Source organism: Sinohyriopsis cumingii, chromosome 9, assembly GCF_028554795.1.
Source record: "Sinohyriopsis cumingii isolate HCF-2022 chromosome 9, ASM2855479v2, whole genome shotgun sequence".
NCBI classification, from domain to species: Eukaryota; Metazoa; Mollusca; class Bivalvia; order Unionida; family Unionidae; genus Sinohyriopsis; species Sinohyriopsis cumingii.
In genome coordinates this window covers 83,389,095-83,407,327 of record NC_142969.1, presented here as the reverse complement: position 1 = coordinate 83,407,327, position 18,233 = coordinate 83,389,095, and the positions used below count along the sequence as shown (strand labels likewise).

At 36.4% G+C, this 18,233-nt stretch overlaps 1 protein-coding gene across 2 annotated transcripts in view; it reads right to left on the bottom strand.

Moving 5' to 3' along the window:
• The window catches only part of LOC149792143 (uncharacterized), a 102,482-nt gene extending 85,705 nt beyond the window's left edge, over positions 1-16,777 (bottom strand). For both annotated transcript variants that reach the window (XM_089969349.1, XM_089969350.1), the window contains exons 1-2: positions 16,681-16,777; positions 4,556-4,744 (exon numbers count right to left, since the gene is read on the bottom strand). In XM_089969349.1, coding sequence (XP_089825475.1) covers positions 4,556-4,744; positions 16,681-16,750 — 259 coding nt within the window. In that variant the 5' untranslated portion in view covers positions 16,751-16,777. The remainder of the gene's footprint in view (positions 1-4,555; positions 4,745-16,680) is intronic.
• Between the last annotated feature and the right edge of the window lie 1,456 nt (positions 16,778-18,233).

The following is an 18,233-nucleotide window of genomic DNA, read 5'->3' as shown; positions in this document are numbered from 1 at the left end:
AGAAAACAGGTTTACACATTTAGAAGAAAACATCAATGGCATAGCACGTTTTCATTTCATAATATTATGTGAACTTTTGTAATAAGACTCACTTCTTCAAAAGGTTAAAAGAGAAACAAGCTACTTTGAAATGAACAAACAAAGACAAGGCCTTATGAACTGTGTTCGTTTTCGGAATTGTTTGTACTTTGATTATATATTTGAATAAGACAATATGCTCTCCTAGACGAAATATTCGTTCTGATTCAGATTTAGCTCAAAGTCAAGATATACCCAGCACGTTGCACTTTACAATCTTAACACCATAAAGATTCCACAACAACACATGTATCTGATATATAGCGAAAGGCAAATAGCTTGACAAAAAAGCTGTAATATTTTTAGTACTTTTATGTCAGTAACTAATCAAGACCTATGTTATACAACATTTCAAAAGAAACTATACAATAACGTTTTAAAACACAACACTGTAAAGTGAGTACAGCTGAGAAAATGTTTATTAAAGTATAAGAGATAAATACTAAGTCACTATGCATATAATATAACAGTGCATACAGCAAATGGCTGGAGTGAATGTTATGACTACTTAGCTAGGCTTGGTCGCTTGTATGCGTAGACAATGGCTCTCAATAGGGTTCTTTTTCCAGGTTTTCATATAGTGGAGCCATGTTAAAAAGCGAAATAAATGTAGTTTAAAAATTGCGGAAAGATAGTTTAAGAAAGAAATATAACTTTCAGGAAGCTTGATAAAGTATCAATTACATTGAGGTTTTTAAAATAAACTCTAAAACAGTAGTAGATGATAATATCAGAACTAATTTGAGATGTTCAAGATTTAGTTCCCAAGTGATTAAGAATTGTATCAACTACTTTACAATGTTTTACAGAATCCAACATAAAACACGTGTAAAATGCAAAAAGAAAGGATTACACTTCTAAAATATTAGCCTTGAAGAGTAATGTGGAATAAATACAAAACTACATTGAAAAGTAAAATACTTTTCACTCACAACAGCTATTGGCCATTTGAATGGAATGATGAATAATTAAAATACAATGTTAAACAAATTCGATATTGTTCCCGGAATTACATTGTTATTTGGTTTTTGTAATACAGAGAAAATTAAGTTCTTGTCCACATAGACACAGCCCCACATTAAAGTGCGACAAAAGTATGTTCAGAATGCGATGATGGACACGCTAGTGGCGCTGGTGGCAGCTCAGACAAATCATCTAAAGCAGCTGACTTAGAGCATGCAGATTCTGGCTGTAGTCATAAACCAGAAAGGAAGCTCTGGCAAGGAAATATGCAGGTACCACATTCAAAGAAGAAAATAACGGTGCAAGACGTGGTAGAACTCATGGAAGAAAACAGTCCAAACGACTTTAAGAGTATAAACAAGAAATATGTAAAACACCCTGCCGAAACAAAATGCATTATAGAGGCTAGCCACTCGGTAGAAAAGCTGTTGGAAGCCACGAGGAAGAAATAGTACAAGTGGGAGACAAGAGGGGTGATCGCAGGCCCGATAGTTCGTATATAGGCCGTGAACGAAAATTGGATAGGTATAAATTCTTCTCCCGAATGACGATCGAGAACAGTATAGGACCCCATTTTATAAAGAGTTAAACTATTCAGGGGCATAATGTTTATTTAACATAGGCGCCATTTTGGTTCATGTGTTTTATGCGCGTGTAACATTACATGATGGAGTACACTCGGAATAAAAAACTAAATGCGGTCATGTTTCAAAATCAGATAGGTGTATGTCTATCAGTGTGTATGTGATGGATGTTTTGGTGTGTATCATGTGCCTCTGTGTGTGTGTGTGTGTGTGTGTGTGTGTGTGTGTGTGTGTGTGTGTGTGTGTTTCACACACATAGAAAGACGGAGAGTGCAAGAATGTTTGAAAAAGTCAGCCCAAGGTTTAAAATCAACATTTATATAAACCGCCTCCAACTTCAAATGACGAAAGAGGATTAGGACTTGTTCCTTCTATTTACTTTACAAAATATTAAACATAAGTATTGTTACAATTTTTCCACCGCTGTGGAGACAGACTAGCATCATAATAGTCATTAAGTAAACTATAAATGTGCTATCAATGCAAACAAAAATAGATTTACATGATTGTCAGATGATATCATCATTTTTGTATATCGTAAGTGTAGTTTGTTGTATAAGGTGAAGTAGATATTGAGGCACGCACTGAAAATTACTACGTATGTGACATGCAGTAAGTTCACGAAAACTATTTACTCTGATTCTAACAATTACTTTGTTGATCAAGCAAATCCAAGCTGCCTTTCCGGTTAAGTGTGCCAAAGACAATTCAGATCACAGTGGCCTGACTAGTGAATCGTCAAGTAATAAAACCAAACCAGCTAGTGATGGCATGGTCATCTTCGAACTCAATAGCCACTTATCAATTAAACAAACATATTTAGGCTTTTTCATAAGATCCTTACTTCCCTGTCTTTAAAATATGCCTACTCTCAGCACTGCATCTCTATAGAGTAAATCGTGCTCAAAAGACTTCAAGCCACTAGCCAATTGTTACGTTATGAATTCATGTGCATCCTTGAGGGCCATGATTTTGATTGCGTTCGCTAAAGTGTTTGAAGAAACCACAATACCATTTTAACAGAGGAATATGCCTTTAAATATGATTACCGGCATAAAGGAAGAGTCATTATGAAGGTTGCTTATATCAGCAAAAACGCCATCAAAAGGATATGCGTTATAACACTAAAGATGTGTGCGAGCGGACCTCTTCTACTGCACAGAAACATACTTAGAAACACTTACAGAGATACGATATCATTGATCACTCGCAACGAGCAGAGTTATACGAATTTCTTTTGTTTAAAAACGATTGGCCAAACGTCTTCTTTGCACTGTCCCACCAGTATCACAACACTTTGCTCCTGTTTGGATGTGATGTGTTGTATTTATATTTTGAGCATCGCCAATCTAATTAAGGTTTTGGAGTTTTCAACGATTCATGATTGAAGAGAATTCAGTTTTGCCTCCAGGTGCTTAATCAACATATCACAGTTGGACCATTGTACATTTCATCTATGAATATATTTAGGTTCTTGTCTGCTATAGAGGATCTCTGTTGAAAGTATTTGCACATAACCATTTGGTCGTCTTAATTTTTTGAAGACTATTTGCGGCACCGAGACAGATCTTTTTACATACTTTGGATTAACAAACAACATTTATTGGAAGGTTTAAAACATTGCTTTCAAATGAAAAAAAGGGAACAGTTGTCTACCTTAGAGCGCAAAGATCCATATGGAGCAACAACGGAGAAAATGCGATTGGACCTTATAAAAGGAAACCACTGATGACTCACACACAAAGCAGTTATGCTTTCGTCAACGTATCGTGAATAAAAATGTTATTTTCATATCTAATTAAGGTTTTGGAGTTTTCAGTGATTCATGATTGAAGAGAATTCAGTTTTACCTCCACGTGCTTAATCAACATATCACAATCTTCAGTCAATTGTCAGTTGTGTGTATTCAAATACAAGTTGCATAGAATTGCCTAAAACTGCAGTCCACCCTATCAATATAACTGTTACTTTCTTCCAATACATCTTTTAAAGACACACCTTATGTTCGCACTCAACGTAAGGAATAAAATACTCCGCGGTTGTGTCCGATTAAGAAGAAACAGTAAGAGGCACAAATAAATGTTGACTAATCAAGAAGACAATTACAAACAATAAGACCATTCTGAGCAATATTCGTTCATAGTTAGTAGTTTTATGTTGGTCATTGATGCAAATGCTCTCTATCATGTTTACTCTCTATGACAGCTTATGCTGAAAGCAATTGTTTTCGAGTGGTGGTCTCTAAATGTAATCACATAAAGACCTAACCTTTTGCCGTTCATAAATGAAATATTAGAATAATATATTAGTTATGCCTTGATAATAAATGTTTGTAAATTTGATTTCAACATATGTTTTAGAAGGTATGTGTTTTTGTTCTCTACAGCCATACATTTTTCCTCTAAAACTTTCGACAAGCTAATACATTTGTAGGTATTAAGTAACCGAAAATGTTGAACATGTATCATGATTTTGTTTTTCGGTTCTTCTGACTTATCTGCGGAAAACTAAGATTTATATTGCATATTATCTTTATCGCTATATGGTAGCTGCTCAGCATACACAACAAATATTAATTAAATGTATTATACGTGTTATTTGTGCACCTAAATTACATTCGAGAGCATGGATTTGCTTTTACGGTAATCTCATTTTTAGTCGACCAGATTATCGAATCGTATATTCTACTTGTTATTACTATCTTTCTGGCCTAGCTAAGGACCGCTGTGCTAAGATGTACCTTTACGCCAATATTTTTGCACATTCTAATCAATCTGTACATTGTATGTTTAAATTATTGTATGAAAATGCTATTTGTCTTTAATAGCAAATGTAATAACTAGAGTGCTTTATCAGGTTTATCGGTGGAACATATTATTTTAACTATTAATATGTTCAATAAATGAAGATCCGTATCACACATAGCTTACCTTTCTTTAGAATGTCTGTTGCAAAGTATAGTATGGCTTGTACCCAGAAACAATTGCCTTCGGATACAAAGTCCTTTCGTAACAAAGTACTATTTTCAATGTCTATAAGTGGCAGATGCGACCCATTTCTTTGGCATCTTTCCAATGCATTATTAAAGTCCAGAAAATTTCCAAGACTGTAGTAGTTGCCTACAAGAGAAACAATATTGAAATGGAAAGACTACAGTAACAGCAAATAGGCAGAGAAAGCCATATGCGTTAAGAGATTGAAAAGAGTAAGAGCATCGCTAAAATTGTATGACCCTACAAATACTATTCTACGAATACATCCGGCAGCAATATCACGTGTAGATACACTACTGTGGGATAGTGCATGGTAGCCACAAACACTAATTAAAAATCGCATGCAAATATTTGAGAATAGACATCAATACCAATGTCATGTAAAAATATTTTGCTGCATACAATTTGAAAATAGGGACATTGGGCAACAATTAACGACTTTAAAGAAATCTTACAATACACATAATTACATACTTCAAGGCAAACAGCGTAATTACCTCGAACTATGCTTTTACTTCAAATACTACAGCTCTATATATCGCAATCATCCATCAGGCTAGATAACATGCTGTGATTCAATTTGCAGTTGCTGGACCCGATGACCATAGCATCAAAATAATACAATGTGCTTTGTTTGAGAGAAATGTCGATGCTGTATATCTTTTCATCCAATAATTCTTACAAGTCTGCCCTAACTTCCATTGAAGATTAAGATATCAAAAAGACGTTTTGTGAAACCTTCTTGTCGTGATACATTTAGTTGCATTTAAAAGAAGTCATACCAGAGAGGAAACAGGAAATGTATGACGCCTATGAGAGGTGTATTAATAAAAGGTTTTTATTTAAAATCACATATCGACAAGAATACACATGCTAAGAAGGCAACAATTAACTTTACCTCGTAGAATTGATGAAACAATATGGTGGGGGAGACAATTCACAATAATTCGTAACTAAATAATTCGTACAAGAGCACGTCTTGATTTTGGAATCTAGAAAAGCATTAGCTGGGAGAACACGTTAGATATATAGATAGATAGATAGATAGATAGACAGATTTACAGATAGATAGATAGATAGATAGATAGATGGATGGATGGATGGATGGGTGGATGGATGGATAGATAGATAGATTGATAGATAGATAGATATATAGATCGATAGATGGATGGATGGATGGATGGAATGATGGATGGATAGATAGATAGATAGATAGATAGATAGATAGATAGATAGATAGATAGATAGATAGAAAAGAAGCAAGTACGCATCTTGCTGAAAGAGATTTATTTCTTGGCAAACTGGTTATGGATAGCACACATCAAGGTACAAAAATTGTAAAAATCGCAACTGGGAAATACATTTGTTCCAGTATGACCCATCCCCGCCTCAATCAAACAGCAAAATAAACACCGTGGAGGCCCCCTGCTGCACTACCTACACACTAAAATTAATTAGAAGCATTTTAGTCTTAACATATATGATCGGAAATAGTCAATACAAATGGCTACACATGGGAAAGTCAACGCGTTGTGGCAGGCAGTGCAACAGTGAGCATTGTTGGGTATATGCCGATCGTCGGTCTTGTCCCATGTAACCAATGAATAGTATGCAGTGAAAACTATATTGTGTAGAGCCCGTGGATGTTGGGAAATAGAAATTCTGGTATGAATCATCCAAAATGGCATGCAAGTAATAAATTGCAACGATATAATAGATATATGAACGATATATATTACACAAATTAATAGCAATACATTTATATTGTTCACGTTTCCAATAATATCAACAAAGGAAAAAAACAACTTCGTGATGATTTCTGGTGAGGAGAAAACTGCACCAAAAATCTCGCTGACTGAAACGTTAATAATCTCCAGCAGACTTTGGATTATTATCTCGTTGACCTCTTCGGTTTATATATCCCCTATTGTCCCAATCTATTTGTTTATATTATGCTTGTCTATATATACGGTTGCAGAAGAAAGTCAGTTCCGTTTAGGTTTATATCATTATGTTCTCATAAGTAAAATAAAAAGAGTCCAGTGATGCCAATGACATGCGGATCAAAGAAATGTTAAGGTACAACCACAAAATGTAAATACATTGTACTAAGTTTATTGTCCGATGGTGATATCACCCAATAGTGAGCATCAGATTTATCGAACAAGCCTTTGCGTGATCAATAAGATTATTTTGGAAAATTCAATTTATTTTTAAAGCCCGTTTGACTTAAAAACAATGACAGGATTAGGTCACCAATATAACAATAGATCCATATTATGGAGGATTGGAGTGCCCAATATAATAACGACACGCTTAACATATTATTAGCTTAGAGACAATCGGTCATGTGCTAACTTCTCCTTCAAGCCAATAATGTGCTACAGGTATCCATAAAGCCAATAGTGTCTGAACTTGTTCTTCATTCAAAAGATCTGCTAAACATGTGATTTAAAACCAATAATGTGCTAAATGTTTCCTCAATACCATTTAATGGGTCAAAAGTGTCATTAAAGCTTACCATGTGCGAAAAGCAATCCGAGCTATATTATCTCATTTAACAATATTTATATGGATAAATTTTACAACAAAAAGTAAATGCTGAGAGAATGTATTTGATTCTTGATGAGCTAAAAATCTACAAAATCATAATTATCAACAACACTCGAAATTGCATAGTGATTGTAAAAAAGGTAAATTTTAACAATTGTAAGAAGTGCGACTGCGTGAACGCTGCAGACTACCCTACAAACATAAGCTTAAAAAGAGCTTAATATGGACTTGGCAGAATCAATTATACATATCTTATCAAAGACGCTCGAGTAATACTGGAGGAGAAATACGAGTGGCGAAATACACATCGACGACGGGGCAGGCAGTTCAGAAAACGGGTAGAAGAAAATATGCACGCAACGTTCGTATAAATACTTTAGAGCAGAAACTTAGTACGTTTTTAGTAGTATTTTAAAAGTCAATTAACGATATTGTTGGTGATTTATCGCCTCCAGACACTTTAGTCAACGTCATTGTATGTTTGATTCCGTTGCAGCTTTCCAGGTCTGCCAACACGGCGCTGCAATCATCCGTGGTTACGGTGGAATGATCGATAGCTTCCGAATATAGTTTAGTACTCCTGCACTAATAATTTCTGCGGCTGTCACGACATTGACGAGACTACACATTTTTTGTATGAAGTAGCGTCAATAATATTTTTCCACCAGCACTAACTGCACCGGTCACAAATAATACAAAACTGTTCACAATTCCAGCGTGGGCTTCCCCTACTGTTATTGAGGTAGCTATTCCAGTCCCCATCGGCAACCTGATTTTTGTTACTACTTCCTGGTCTCTATCTGGATCACGCACATACACTACATTGTTTATGCTTATATTGAGTTATATCGTCATTGTGTATCGGGCTCGCGTTGCTTTTATATTTATTTACACTCGGAGTACCCAGATTCTGATCTTACTTATCTCGGCGAAAATTCCTCAGCAAGATGGAAAGTCGTCCCCACCCCAACAAGATAATGATAAAATCCGTCGCTTTAACATTGCTGGTTTTCAGCTGACCAAATTGATTCTGAACGACAAGTTAATATCGGTCGATCCCAGTAAGGTCGGTTAACACAGATAAACCGCCTATGGAGGCATGTGGTCGACTTGATCCTCTGTAGATGACCATGGTCATGTTTAGAAAAATATTACCCCAATTTTGCAGAGACTAATTGTCGCACAGATGTATATATATATATATATATATATATATATATATATATATATATATATATATATATAGATAGATAGATAGATAGATAGATAGATAGATAGATATATAGATAGATAGATATATGTCTGTCTGTCTGTCTGTCTGTCTGTGTGTGTGTGTGTGTGTGTGTGTGTGTGTGTGTGTGTGTGTGTGTGTGCATGTGTGTGTGTGTATGTGTGCCATGCAACTACTGGATCGGCTGCGACGGCCCGCTTATGGACTGTACTTATGATCTCATCAAGTTCCGCATATCAAGCTCAGCAAACGCTTCTAGTCCATGTGTATGTGGATCCGTCGCTTGTGCGGGTAGTGTTGATACTGGCCCCACGACAACTAGTTGGCCAGGTATATAATTAATAAATTCACACAGCAGTGCCAGCCCATATGAATCAAAATAAATAACCACACGTGTATCAGACCAATATGGAACGTATTGAACTACTAGAGGGTTGACTGGGATCTAAGCTGATTATTACTGTTTTACGAGAATGTGGAGTCAGTGGTAATTCATTGTGCATAAAATCTCCTTTGAAATATTTGATTTGCGTCTTCCGCGCCATATAAAGCAAATCAGAATTCGATAAGCGCAGTTTTCTATTCTCGCTAGTATTAGTCTCTGACCAACATTTACTTGTCCGCCTTGGGAAACTTTCCTTTTGGTGTTGTTCTCGTTCGTTGGAATAATATTATTATCGCCGACGGAGTCATCTTTAAGCTATGGTATTCCCATGTCGAACGCCAAATCTGATATACTTTGAATATAATTAAGAGAATAATTATATTCTAATAGGAGTACTGATGCTCCAATGGTTGTATTTCAATCGATTATTTAAATGGACGATGATTTACCAACATGGACCGCTAACGATCTATTATAATCTCAGTCCACTCCCCGGTTTAAGATTCGCCGTTATGTTGTCGCCGTTGCCTCGCCGACTTTAATTTTGTGCCAAATTAATTAGTCGTGCTGCTGCTGCCGTAGTGATTATTTTACTGAATATTGGAGGGAGGCATTCTTTCCGCACTTGCCAGTAGCGACGGCAGACCATTAATGATCTGATAAATAGTTCTTATAGAAACTAGACAATTAATATGTTTGTTACATCTCCGATGACCTTTACAACGAGTAAAATACTATGTTCACGGACCACAGGCGAAACTTTGCTAAATAAACCCTGGACAATATCGCCAAGCCCATTCCCGTAATAGACGTTGTATATTGACGCACATCAATTCACAGCTCGTTATGGTGTAGCAATGTATCGCTAAATAATCGTCATATTTATTGAATCAACGTAGCAATATCTCGGCAAAATATATGTAATACAAAAGAACGGAAAGTGTTTATCCGCCTTAATCAAGTCAGTATGAATATGTATTGTTGTGACAGATACACCAGCTGCGTAGGCACCACTGTTATAAGATGGTCCGGTTACACACTCGGGAAAACAATATAGGATATATCCTTGGTGAGCTAGCGGACCGTGATAATGGGCCCATAGCGCTTCAAGTACAGTGCCCATTGAACTAATTATTGGCAACAGCATTACATGCAACATTTTTCGCGATCAACGATGTAATGTTATCGATGCCCTGAGCAACATTATGCTCATCGCGCTCTAGAAAAATATCTATGGTTAACACGACACCCTCACCGGGCCCCCATCCAAGCACGGTCTTGATCGAAGATGCTCCAGTTTTGACCAGGTACATTTCATGGGATATTTCAACGGCCGATTTTAGCTTTGGCCCGTGGACGATACTCGTGATCTTCGAATCCCGTCCTGTGATATTTTATATACTCCGTTGAATTTTAATACTATGTACCATCAGGAATTCCCACGACGTGATAATCCTGCCAGTTACTCCATGACAAACATGTGAATTATTAGCTTACAATCCACCAAACATAGTCGATCAAATATTAAGCCACGGAGTTGCATCGCTGCAATTTCTTGCCATCTCCGATCTGGTAGTAATCAGTTTGAGACATATAGCATACAATTCCGGTATCGTTGTCGACACCGACATACTCCCTTTCGACACTGACACCATCGTGGTCAAGTTGAGTTAAAATTGGATGTATGCGGTCAAGTCATGATATATAATCGACCACTCAGACCGATGCCATTATCAGGACACAGATGCAGACCACTATTGGTTTGAGTGCTATGATTCTGAAGGGAACGTTTCTATCATTCGGTACGTTGTTTTTTGTGACTTTTTCCCGTGGCAATGGTGAATACTCATTGCTGATGATCCCATGCCTATTTATTAGCCTGGATCAGCGTACGTCGACTAAATCGCTAGTGGGGGGGGGATTATGTTCTACCTCAGTCATAAATTTAATCCAGTCTGGATCACACTCTCATACCTTCCTGTTCATGGTATGCCATTAATACAAAAACCCAGGGTGCTTGTGCATTTGAAAATAAACGTTTTATACGATCTTTAAAATCCATGTCGCCGGAACACAATGTGCCATGAATATTTCTGAGCATGTGTGAGTCTACCAAATTGAACGCAACTAACATATTGTCGTTTGGGAATCTGCGTGTTTGTATGTATGACCAAGAAATATCCCTGCGGCTTTTCTTATTATCCAGCATGACATCGTTGTACACGACCAGGTTGATAATTACTCCATCTAGGTTGCAGATGGACGGAGCGTCATCAACATAGTTGATGACTTCAGCAATGTCTTTGTGTGTCACTTCCTTTGCGAGCTCATTGTATTCACGCAAGACTTTATAACACTCCTAGTCCCATTTGATTATTCTCATCACGTGGTTAAGTAACAAAAGAGTCTTGCCAGACTCAGACGGTACTATGATTATCGCGCGAATACAGTTTGGCAAGGCCTCATGATGTTCTACCAGTGTGGTCTTTATTTCCTAAAACGCTATGGTACTGAAAATTACTGATTAACTCCAGTGCAAGTCGCCACCGTTACTGATCACCTTGTAACATTATTGCTCTGTGCTGGAAACGGTATCGTGAGATACTTATTCGCGCCTGAAGAACAGGAAGGTAAAACGCAAAGAGCTACTTACCTATTTGGAGTTTGACCACGCACACAATTTCACAGGTCACCACTCGCAGGAATGCACACATTATTCATTACCTTGAAGCAAAAACTCATCCATGTGGGTTTGTCCGTGAGACATTGTAAGTGATATCAACGGATACATAGTTCTCACTGGTCATGCAACGGCGATGACGCTCTCATTCCTACGTCGGTTACACTCGAGGTACGTCAGAATGACGTTGACGCGTAGTTGACCTCGCTGATTATCAATACGATCTGTGGTAAATTGTATATAATCACCAGCGGGGTAATCCCATAACATTTCGACTTTACATTGTTTGTAATCATTGCATTGTTGTTTCGCAAAGTCGATGACATAATCCGCCGTGAGATCAAAACAGAACCAAAACAAGCCTGATACAATGTTTCGTTACAACGTTGGTATCATACAATCTTTGATATTGTGGTGGGTATTACCAGCGGTAGAGAGGCCAGGTGGTAGTGGCGGCATACTAGCATGCTGGCAACAGATTGACTGCTATCGGCAGTCTATGGTCAGAGCTGAGTAAGCGAAAGACTTAAAAAACACCTTTTGTAAAACCCAAAAAATAATTTAATTTTTAATATATAAGTTATAAAATGAAAACTTAGGAAAATGTCGTATTATGAAATGAACCCAAAATAATTATAAAACGTTATGCTCAAGCCCAAAAGAATCTCATCATACCATACGAATTCCAGATTCTCTATTCTACTTGTCTGCCAATAGTCTTGGTATATCAAAATGGCATCTTCCAGAACTCCTTAGACTAAATTCGCGATAGGTCGATAGTAATATTTTAGTCTGATGAGCACTTAGTAATTCCACTAGATAATTCAAGCAAATGTCTCCTCTCAAATTATATATAAACACAGCATTAAACACATGTGCAGGCTGTTATTAACACAGGAACATATGAAACAAGAATACGAATGGATTAATTGTTCAGATCCCTCCTTTTATGCACACATACGAGTCTTAAACGAAATTTGCTCCTACACACTACGTTGCATTAAGCAATACCCCACATCATAAAAGAACCCAACAGACCAACCCAGCTAACGTAATTCTACTACGAAACAACTCACCTGACCAACCTATGTAATGGGAACTAATCCCAAACTCGCAAACATGTTTAATATTAATATTATTATTAGGGTTGGTAAATACCTACGTGTGAAACAGATCCAGTCATGTACAAAATGTCACATAAAATACAGAGATGCATACCAACAACAAAATCGATAAAAGTTTTAAGCAAGTTAATAGCCCGTGTCGTTTTTCCAGAAACCCGCCCACCATTCAGATATGCAAGTTTGTGACGCACTACTGGGTCAGTTACGATTGGTACCGAAGCAAGATTATCATCGCAGATGTAATTGTATGGAGCATAATACTTATCAAATAACGTCGGTGACCTTATCATTGCTTTCTTAATTCTCCAGCGGCCACATGAAACAAATTCATCCATTGCTGGTATTAGTCCGCGTGAATCATCAGTTAGCACTAATACGGCAAGTTGAACGATATTTGTTAGGATATTGTTATAGATGGAAAATGAATTCGTGGAAACTCGGTGGTGAAAAATCTCTGAAACATCGATAACAAGTTAATACTACCATATGCAACCATGAAAGCTTTTAAATGAGTGTATTTTGGAGACAAGTGGTCGCTATAGTAAATATGCCCCGGGTTCTTCCTCCACCATTATTACTGGCCGCCATGCATAGCCTATCGTGTGCTGAAAAAGGGCGTTAAACCCACAACAAAAACATCACGGCCATGTCGACGGCAGCAACGTTGTTGGGGCAGTAATTTGCCAAATATGAGACTACAGATACATCTGTAGATGAACGTTTGGCTACATCATCGATCTCAATTGATACCAACCCCTTTTGAAATTCCTGCTTGCGATAATAATCTCCGCAGGGATAAACAAATTGATCATAACATATTTTCTAGGTGATCACCACTGCTAAGCCACTAGACCGATACTGGATATTCTATTTTAAGAATGTTTGCAAAATTTAACTTGCATCACAGACGTCCATGCCTGTTCCTTGCATTTGATACGTTTGATGACACTACCATGACGGTATTTACAAGAATCATGAAGAACGTCGCTGTTATTGACGTGATAGTGATAGGACATTTCAGTAAGATTTCCAAGGTGGCAACGTAGCTAAATTTATCGCCATGTCGACTCTCACGTTCTTCCCACTGAGATATATTTTTACGTCGATCTCGGTTTGACCACAACCACGTGATGCACCAGAAAAATGTTCAGTAACACACGGGATCGCACAGTTAATTGTATCAATGAACACTGGTGGCAGCGCATTTTGAATTGGTTCATTCGTCGTGTAAATTCCAATATCCATTGGTGTAATATATATCATTGATGCCAGTCAGCATCCTAGGTCACTGACAACGTTTGTGTTCTTGACGTCCTGGATCCATTTCGTCTCTGATCACACAAATCGTTTTTTATGACTACCATGGGCGCTACACAATGGAGATTTTTTCCAAACAGGCCAACCCCACTTTGATTACATGCGAAAAGACCACATCCGTTTATCACATGATTGACAATATTATTTTACAAACTGCTGGCCACAACTCGTGGTCTTATTAATGTGGAGTTATTTGCATTGATTATGTCCAATCATATGTATTGATATTATAATGTTACTAATTCATTTCAGCGTGGGAAGTATAGGAGCGTGGGGGTGGTCACCTCAGTGTTTATTTTACTGTTTCATTGGGCGTGGAATGGATCCTACTGGATAAAGATCTATGTAACGGTCGCGGTTAGTGTTGTTTTTATACCAGAATGTATGGTTACCATAAACAGTTTACCAGGAACAAAATCTCTTTCAGAGTTATCCGTCCTTTGGTCAAACAGGTCGTAAAGTGTCATATTTAGTAAGACTACATCAGCCGAACAATAGGGCAGCATTGGGTGTTGGTAGAGTCCAATACCTAAGGTACCGAATGGAGAAATAAGTGACATGATACATGTAGGCAAGGAACCAGTGAGAGTACCTGAGTGGCTTAAATTGATCAAAAATAAATTTTCAAACAAATTATTACCTTTGGCTAATAACAACGCTTACGAACTATTTCACCATTAATCTTGTTGATATTGTCAATCTGTTTCTAAATAACTTTTGTTAATGCAAACTATATAGCTCTTTTCCCCATCTCGTATATATATATATATATATATATATATATATATAGAGAGAGAGAGAGAGAGAGAGAGAGAGATAGATAGATAGATAGATAGATAGATAGATATAATGTCAATAGTTTACGAGTGAAGGCTGACTTTACTCATGGTTCATAAAATCTCAGATTGCATGACATGGACTTTGAACTTAAACGAAACCTTACTCAAATATACAACAAGCTATGTGTATTTTGAGAGTAATAGGTAAATGAAGATGTTTTATATTGCTTGATAAATAAAAGGTGACCAGCGTTATCTTTCACGGTAATTTTAACACAGGATATCACGCAAAGCAATCGCGATCATTTATATAATGTTGTCTGAACGGGATTATTTTAAAAGTATTTGCTAATGTTGACAACCAGACACAATCTCACAAAGATATTTATTTTTCATTCAAATTGTTTGTAACTATGTTTGTGCAGATTATCGTAAATACCGAGATTTCGATATATTACGGTTCACGAAACAATTACCACTGTTTGAGGCTGAAAATGTAGCCGGATGTAGCAATGCGATTTAAAATTGAACATCCTTTTGAAAAGCAAACAGGCATAATATAAACGGTTTTCATACAAATGTTTCATATATATCTCTCTCTGTCTGTATATATGCAAACATGATGTCTTAACGAAGGACGAAATCACTACATAAACATTTATATACATATAAATACATACACATTAAGATATTGTCCCCTCACGCATGAATTTGCTGAACATTTCCCATGCATTTCCAAACCAAAGATATAATTTCGATTCAAATACTGATGGTTTACATAATTAACACAATTATCATTTACTGTTATAATATAAGTTAATCGATATCGAGTTATATATGACCCATTAAAGGTTTTTAGCAGCGAAGGTTCAATTCTTCGTTTCGTGTTATAAACTATCCACTGGATCAATTTTTAAAGGTGATTTGCAACAAACTTCTTTCCCTCCCAATTATACATTTGCTGTGGGTGTTAAGTATAATTTACTTTCGTTATATATGAATAATATAACTTGGGCCTGAATTAATATATATATATATATATATATATATATATAGAGAGAGAGAGAGAGAGAGAGAGAGAGAGAGAGAGAGAGAGAGAGAGAGGCAGAGAGAGAGAGAGAAATAGATAGATATATAGATAGAAAGATAGATTAAATAGATAGATAGATATTTCTTCTGTTATATTTCATATTTCCAGCCATTTGTCGCATATGACCTTTATTTAGTGTGTGTGTGTGTGTGTATGTTTGTGTGTGTGTGTGTGTGTGTGTGTGTGTGAGTGTGTGTGTGTATGGTTGTTAAAGATCATCGGACCACTCACGTCTTATTGTTAATGATAACGTTTTAACTGATTGAATGACAAACTTAACATTATGCCACCATATGTAATAAATTTTGGTAGCCCCTAAAGTATACCAATCGATCCTGAAAGTGAACTATCTCACTAGGTCTTACGTTGCACCGGACATTTCCGTCATTTTCGTTCGGATTCAGCTGCATCATTTAGTAATTGCGTAACATACGTATGGTGTTATATTAGAAAGAACATGTGTGGCAAACTAATAAACACCTCTACATTGATAAGACGTAACCGAAACTGTACTGAGCCCAGGGTCTCAGTCCCAATTCATTCGGAACACTCTGCATCTTTGGGCTGTTGTTAGAAGGTTTAGAATAATTTGGGATTTAAGTCCAGACACGGTCCTTTTAATTTTGTGATTTATAAAATATATTATTTTGTATAATACTGGAAGACATAATTTAACAAATGTGCCGCTGTTGCTTTTTATGTTACTTATGTTAAGATACATAAATACATACATACATACATAAATACATACATACATACATACATACATACATACATACATACATACATACATAAATACATACATACATACATACATACATACATACATACTTCTCATAACTTATGTTAAATATCGATACAGTTTCTAAGGAATTTAGGTACTTAAACTAAAATGATACTTACCCTGGATAGATGCAGCACATAGGTAGCAACATAGGAGGGTAATAATTTCATATATTTGTTTAGATGACATTTCAGTACTATCCAGTATCAATGGACATGTTAGTATAATAACCAAGCAGGAAGTATTTATTGGATATGCAAAGTGTTGGGCTTTTTATAGATACATAACGTTCACGTTTGCCTAGCACCGTTGATATCTCCTTTATGAAACGCGTAAGATAAAATACTGCCTTGAACTTAAATCATCGATTGGCTAATGCATTGACAAATATTTGTATAATGGCAAACAAACCAATGTATGAAAACTACATGCACGTGACCCAGAAAGCAGTTACATTATTTTTATATTTCACTGATGACAGGTGAGCTTGTAAAGACTCCAATCATAATAATATCTATCTTCATTATTGAATATAAATAACACGTTTCCTGATTCAACATTGCAACTATCGGAAGCAGACGACATCACATTTTCCATCTACGTACTTATATGTGTAGTCGTTTATAAACCCCATCTTTGGAAATGGAATTTTGCAGCAATTGGAAATGACTGGCGAGCAGGATCGTTTTTTACACTGAAAACTTTCGTTAGGAATGAAACGCGCATCCGATAACGGTATTAGGATCCCATCAGGTTTGAAATTATAAATCAATACATCAGCTAAGTTATGTGCATCTTTTATCTCGTTTGTGTTATTCGTTTCTGAACCCTGTGGGGTTACAATCAAGCAGGAAGGTATATTCAGACTATAGGTAAAAGATGAATGTTTACAAAATTGGCCGTTGGTGTAAAATAGAATTTGTAAGTAGCAACGAAGGATTATGCTTGTTTTTTTTTTTTTGTTGTTGATATTTGCCTACCTTTGTTGCTCTAAAGAAAACTACCTGACATTTAGTGTGTTTAAATCCACTGCCACATGTTTTGTATCTGCGCTTATTTCACAGGTTTTCCTTTGCCGCCAACCAAGACATTGTCCAAATCAGCCATGCTAATTATAATATATTAAATGGATGTTAAATAGATTTATTTTAATTGTATTGAGACGGATTTGTGTGTCTTTGAGAAATACAGAAAAGACATATTTACGGATGCATCGTTTTTGTTTCGCTTCGACTAATGCCTCGCTTCGTTAAAATAGACGACCAACTAATATAATTTCTATTGATACTGTATTTGAGTAGAAAACAAACACACGCACTATTAACCAATTAGTACTGGTACAACTGTCTTGCAATCATAGAAAATATATACATTCGAAATAATTACATTTCTAACGAAGGTGTCTTCTGTCGGCCCTGAATCAAATTCCTATAACATCGTACTGATTACAACATTGTATAATATCCGAAACGATGGTACATCGTTCAAGAACGGTTTCACTGACATGGCCATCCATGATGAATGATAATTGTCTAAGTTAAGTCAATGTTGATGTAACATTCTTTGGTTAGCCATGGGGGATTCCTGTTCCTGCTTGCAGAAACAGTTCCTGAGTGATTTAAAGCCTGGTGATGCAATTAACAATCGGGAATTTTGGTGCCAATGAGATATA